A 6,665-nucleotide genomic window follows, 5' to 3' on the forward strand; every position below is an offset into this window, starting at 1 on the left:
GGAGGGAGGGAGGGAAGGAAGGAAGGAAGGAGTTTTCAGACTTATAAAACTTATTTAAACTTTCAGAATTTCACGTTTATGGCTATGATGGGTTGGGATAATATATGCACAATTAAGATTTCACTTTATGTGTATCCAAATGAAATTCTCAGTTCTTCTCTATCATACTTAATTTTAATAAAAGTCTAGAGCTGACTGGTGTTTGCTCTTCTACTACTGAGAACTGCTTACTTACTAATGTGGTCACATTAATGTTATAAATGCCTGATGGGGAATGTCTGTTCGGTTTAACAAACGGAATAGAACACTTCTTAGTTTTCTCATCCACTCTGTAACAAAAAAAAAAAAATGTTTTTAGGTTAGAACCAGCAATAATTATTTTTTCAAGCACAAAACCAAATGACACAGCACCAACTAGCAAGCAGTTTAACCAGAATGTAATGTCTATTCTCAAATATACAATGCGCATAAATCTGGTGAAACATTCTATTCTTTAACACCACCCTCATGCCTCCCACCAGCCCCCAAGTCCTACCAAATACATTACCCTCCTTTCAGCAAAATTCCCAAATAGAGCTTCCTTATACTACTATAGGCTCACAGTCACACCATGCAGCAGCAACCACCCCAAAATTCTCTTTTACTATGACAACCTGCTTTCACATTATTAGAGTATATAGCTGTAGATTCTCTTCACCTTAAGGAATAAAACCCTGCTTTCTCAGGACTTAGGTGAATTGTTTTGATCGAATGCTAATAATTTTCATCACACAGCCAAAAAGTCTTTTGAAACAACTACCTGACAAGAATGAATAGCATCCAGAATTCTGAGAATAAAAACAATGTGGATGAATTGACAAACCCTTGCAATTTGCAAATATATCCTTAAACAATTTTTTGGTCTTATTTTGCTAATTCATACCTGTAACTCTGAATTGGTAGAGTCGCAGTCCCCATTCCAGAATTAATACCGGGAGCAACTGCAGAAAGATTGTGCGTAAGCGGGGGAATTGCCATGCCTGGATTCCTTGTGTGGTCCACACTGACATTGTTGCAGTCTTTGAGGCTTGTTGAAGGCACTATTTTGATGTGGCTTGTCCTACTGTCATGGAGACAGCTGGCATTTGAAGCTCTATTGCCTTTTTCAGCTTTTTCTCCATCAATTTTTGAGCCTTTTATTTTAAATAGTTTACAATCCTTAATTTTGGGATCAGCATTGGTATCCTGATCATTAATAAAAATATTAATAAGGTTAATGATCTGAAGAAAACAAAAATTCACTTCTTCTTATAAAGTACTTGTCAACTAGAGCAGAACATCATAAGTATCACCTTTTTCAACCTGTTTTCTTCATTCTACCTAAGGGATTAAAATTAAAGCCAGATTCTTATTCAGATAGTTATTGGGGAAATATGAAAAGAATGGAAATGCAATTCACACAGCTCACTCAGAAATACACACACACACATACACACACATCAGTGCAAAATCTCATGGAAGAAGAATCAAGAATGCCACTTTTGTTCTTACATATTCAGAGTCAGGGAACACAAAACTGATAACTCTTTCTTCTTTTGGTGTACTTGATATGAGTGGATTGGTGGTAGATTTGAATTACCTTATCAAGAACAGATCCTGGGTAATTTACTAGGAAAAGTCGAACCTAAGTTAAGTATCCAAATCTCACTTTTCAAATGCTTTACTTTATATAAATTTCTACAAACAATATTTTTCACTCATAGCCTTTAAGAAAGATAAATGGGGTGAGGGTTGTTTGTTCCATGTGTCTGTGTGTGTATGTGTGCATGAAAACACATGTCTAGATGTTCTTGGATGAATGTGATTTAAGCACTGATGCACAGTCTGGCACCTAACAGGTACTCAAAACATGATATGTTAAGTTTTCTAAACAGGTAATATCTATTGAGAAGATATATTTTTACAACTAAACTAAAAGTTAACAATATACTCACTGCTCAGAAAACTTTTTTCAAAATCATCATTTTTCTCAACAAATTAAAAAAATAAGTATATTAAATTAAAAATGTGAAACATGAACATTTACCTGTACCACATGTGTTTTTCTTTCTTCACCTGAGGAATCATCTTTTTCTTTTTCCTTCTTTCTGTTTTGGGATTTTTTAGATAAAGAAATATTTCTGGCATCTTTCTGTACTTTTAACTGTAGTTCTTGGGAAAACCTACATAAAAATATAATAAAATTGTAAGACATGGATAAACCTACAAAAAAATTGACTTTCAAGATGTTTATTTTTTTAAAACCGAATGTTAAACTAGTCTATGTTATTAAAAATGAGAAAAATCCGGGCCTAGAGCAGCAGTTTGGAAAGGATGGTGTGTAGATCTTTGGGGATCCCTAAGAACCTTCACAAGGTTCACAAGGTCAACGCTAATTATTTTAACATAAAGATGTTTGTCTTTCTTACTACGTTAACACGAAAGCAGTGGTGGATAAAACTGCTGACACCTTACCAAGAATCAAAGCAGCAAAACCAAAATGTACTAGCAGTCATTACTTTCCTGATAGCCACACAATCTCAGTTGCCTTTTTTTTTTTTTAAGGCAGTCTTGCTCAAGAATGTCTCTGATGAAGCAGTAAAAAGGTATTAACTTAGTTAAAGCCAAACTCTTAAACGCATCCTTCTTTTATCGTCTGTGTGACAAAATGAGAACCTACATAAAGCACCTCTGCTACAAACCAAAATACTATGGTTGTCTTAAGAAAAATGCTTGTGCAATTATTTGTGATATAAACTAAACTAGATATTTTTACTTGAAAGAAACACTGACAGAAAAACTATGATTATTAAGACTTTGGTTCTATGGGAAACATTCTTTTAACAAATAAAGTGATCTTGTCACTTCAAGGAAAACTGAACTTACTGTGTCAATGATAAAATTCAAAATTGTATGCAAAAATTACAATTCTGTTAAACTTGTATCCACTACTGTGAGCTTAGCAGCTTCCCAAAACTCACAAACTTTTATGAGATAGAATGTAATTTTTGATGCTGTACAAGAAATATGTCAATATTTTTAAGATCTGCATAACTCAGCAAACTAATATTTTCCAAATCACTAAAGCATGATATTACAAAAGCATGCATGGGTAAAAGATTCATTAAAAAGGAAAGACAGACAAATGGATTTTAATTTAACAAAGGAAGAAAAACTCAATGATATGGTTTCAGATTCCGCAATGCAACCAGCCTTTAAGAAACTACCACTGGGCCGGACACAGTGGCTCACACCTGTAATCCCAGCACTTTGGGAGGCCCAGGCGGGCGGATCACCTGAGGTCAGGAGTTTTGAGACCAGCCTGACCAACATGGAGAAACCCCATCTCTACTAAAAATACAAAATTAGCCGGCTGTGGTGGCACATACCAGAATCCCAGCTACTTGGGAGACTGAGGCAAGAGAATCGCTTGAACCCAGGAGGTAGAGGTTGCAGTGAGCCAAGATCGCACCAGTGCACTCTAGCCTGGGCAACAAAAGCGAAACTCCATCTCAAAAAAAAAAAAAAAGGCCGGGCGCGGTGGCTCAAGCCTGTAATCCCAGCACTTTGGGAGGCCGAGACGGGCGGATCACGAGGTCAGGAGATGGAGACCATCCTGGCTAACCCGGTGAAACCCCGTCTCTACTAAAAAATACAAAAAGCTAGCCGGGCGAGGTGGCGGGCGCCTGTAGTCCCAGCTACTTGGGAAGCTGAGGCAGGAGAATGGCTTAAACCCGGGAGGCGGAGCTTGCAGTGAGCTGAGATCCGGCCACTGCACTCCAGCCTGGGTGACAGAGCGAGACTCCGTCTGAAAAAAAGAAAAAAAAAAAAAAAAAAAAAAAAAGAAAAAGGAACTACCACTGTCAAGTTTTGCTATGGTATCAGAGTTTTGGTATAGAATCAAAGAATACCCACCATTATCTACTTACGTGAGTCCAGAGTTTCTTCATATACTTCCACAAAAACAACATATCACAACTAATTGAGTACAGAAGCAAATAGGAAGACCTAGCTATCTTTTATTAAGCTACACGTTACTGCCACTCATCTCACTATTCTGTGTTTTGTCAGCTGCACTGTGTCTCCAACACATCAGCAGTGTCAGCAGTATCAAAGGACTTGGTGTGATATGAGTTTGGCAGCAACAGAAGATGGCACTTTTGTAACTACATCAGCATCTAAGGTGATGGCATCACACAGTTGGTAGCAACATAGAAATCAATGACCTAACTGGTAGATGTCACCACAGGGAGACAGAAAGAAGAGCATAAAGTGACTGCTTCATGAAAACCAAGAGCACTAATTTAGTGAATGTAGGAGACCACCCCTAGGAACTGCATTATTGCTAAGGGAATATGGGGGTAGGGTGGTAGATATCTGAGATCCTGCAAAGTAGGTGGGAACAGAAATAAGAGAAGTGCTGTTTGTGACTATTGTGGAAGACTTACTTTAACCCTAGGTTGGTATGGCCTGAAAAACACAGGTAAGTACTATACCTCTCAGCAAATCCATCCATTTGAAAGAAATCATGGTGTAGGAGCTCAGAACAGAAGGGTCTTTTGTCAGGGTCAATATGTAAGCATTTCTGAAAAATTAAGAACACCTAGAGTTCATGTCAAAGAAAAACTACCTACATTTAAATTTACAAATATGAAAAAAACTCCTCTTTATAGTCAATGATTTTTTTTTTTTTTTAAGACAGGGTCTCACTCTGTCGCCCAGGCTGGTGTGATCGCTACTCAACCGCAGCCATGACCTCTCTAGGCTCAGATGATCCTTCCACCTCAGTCTCCTGAGTAGCTGGAACCACAGGTATGCACCACCACACCCAGCTAATTTTTGTATTTTTTGTAGAGACAGGGTTTTGCCATGTTGCCCAAGCTGGTCTCAAACTCCTGGGCTCAAGCTATCCACCCTCCTCAGCTTCCCCAAATGCTGGGATTACCAGTGCAATCCACCACACTTGCATACCAATCTACTTTACACATCTATAATCAAGGATAAAGAACAAAGCACAAATCTAGACAATGACCATCAATGGTTGCTAGTATCACAAAAAGACCACCAAACATTCAGTGTCTCTATATGGAAATACGCAAACCTCTTATGAAGTAGTGCTGCCAAAAAATCAACCTGATTCTGATCAAGTTCTAGCTCTACTGTGAGCTTATAAGAAATACAGGACACAGAGGAACATGTATACCATGTTATGTAGAAAATTCTAAGGACAAATGACTTAGTTTCTTCAACAAATAAATTGCAAGGTTTAAACAAAAAATAAAGAGATGAAGAGAAGCTTATAAATAAAGTTTTAAAAACATACCGACCAATTGCAATCTATAGTCTTCATTTAGATCCTAATTCAAACTATGAAATGAAATTTTGTGAAAATTAATGAAACTTTAAACACCAATTAGATATTTTATGATGGTAAGAAATTAATTGGAATTTTTCAAACTTAAGGCTATTACAGAATGGAAAGGATTTACCCTGTACTTATCACTATGCTAGATGCTTTACAAAGATTATTTTATTTTATTTTATTGCAAAGTCTTGTTCTGATTCATTAAAGCCCCTAAAATGCCAGTAAAAATAGAAGGGACTCAATAAGTAGCTTTAAATGAACAAGAAAAGTTCTCTGCATAACTGTGCTTCTTTTATAAGTAAAATAACATGTCTGCGATTTGCTTCAAAATACTCCAAAAAAAGCTGAAAAGTGTAGATAAATTAAACAAGATTATCAAAAGGTTGATAATTGTGGAAACTAGATGACAAGTACATGAAGGTTTGTTATACAACTATTCTTTCTATTTTCTTTTCTGTTTGAAATTTTCCATAATAAAATGTTTTCAAAGTTTTATATGATTCTTTAAGGTATGATCAAGGTACACAAGTTGGACAATAGTTTTACCTTTATTCCCTTATATCTCCTTACAGATAGATCATAAAGCTTGTACCAATTAAAAATATTTGCATCTGTTAAAAGATTATGTAACAAACTGGAAATGTATTATTCTAAGAACTTGTTATAATTAGTTATAAGCTTATTAAACTTCATGAGTTAAAGAATTTAAAAACAAAAAAAAATGGGTAAATGTTACAGCCTAGTGTTTTAGAGGTACGTATTTTATCAATACTTTAAACAATCTTAACTAATGAGAACTTTTTGAGCTAATAATTCCCCAAAAAGGTCAACTTTTAGAGTAGATTCTCACTTGATAGAAAGAAAACCTCTCTAACATCTTCCTTAATCAAATACAACAAAAAAGTATTGGCCATTTGTAAACTGGCTGCAGCCAATCCAGTGGCTAAGCAAAAACCCCTTTGACAATACCATACAGATCATGATCCTATGCCCTACATTTTATTTATTTATTTATTTATTTTGAGATGGAGTCTCGCTCTGTTGCCCAGGCTGGAGTGCAGTAGTGTAATCTCAGCTCACTGAAACCTCCACATCCCAGGTTCAAGCAATTGTCTGCCTCAGCCTCCCAAGTAGCTGGAGTTACAGGCGCATGCCACCACGCCTAGCTAATTTTTGTATTTTTAGTAGAGACGGGGGTTTCACCATCTGGGCCAGGCTGGTCTTGAACTCCTGACCTTGTGATCCACATGCCTCGGCCTCCCAAAGTGCTGGGATTACAGGC

At 36.7% G+C, this 6,665-nt stretch overlaps 1 protein-coding gene across 1 annotated transcript in view; it reads right to left on the reverse strand.

Annotated features, from left to right (window-relative positions):
- Positions 1-6,665, reverse strand: part of CDKL2 (cyclin-dependent kinase-like 2 (CDC2-related kinase)) — a 50,772-nt gene that overhangs the window by 16,323 nt on the left and 27,784 nt on the right. Inside the window, exons 7-10 of the mRNA XM_011927195.1 lie at positions 4,515-4,603; positions 2,066-2,201; positions 923-1,224; positions 236-329 (exon numbers count right to left, since the gene is read on the reverse strand). Coding sequence (XP_011782585.1) covers positions 236-329; positions 923-1,224; positions 2,066-2,201; positions 4,515-4,603 — 621 coding nt within the window. The remainder of the gene's footprint in view (positions 1-235; positions 330-922; positions 1,225-2,065; positions 2,202-4,514; positions 4,604-6,665) is intronic.

This window comes from Colobus angolensis, unplaced genomic scaffold (assembly GCF_000951035.1).
Source record: "Colobus angolensis palliatus isolate OR3802 unplaced genomic scaffold, Cang.pa_1.0 Scaffold70, whole genome shotgun sequence".
In the NCBI taxonomy this organism is placed as follows: Eukaryota; Metazoa; Chordata; class Mammalia; order Primates; family Cercopithecidae; genus Colobus; species Colobus angolensis.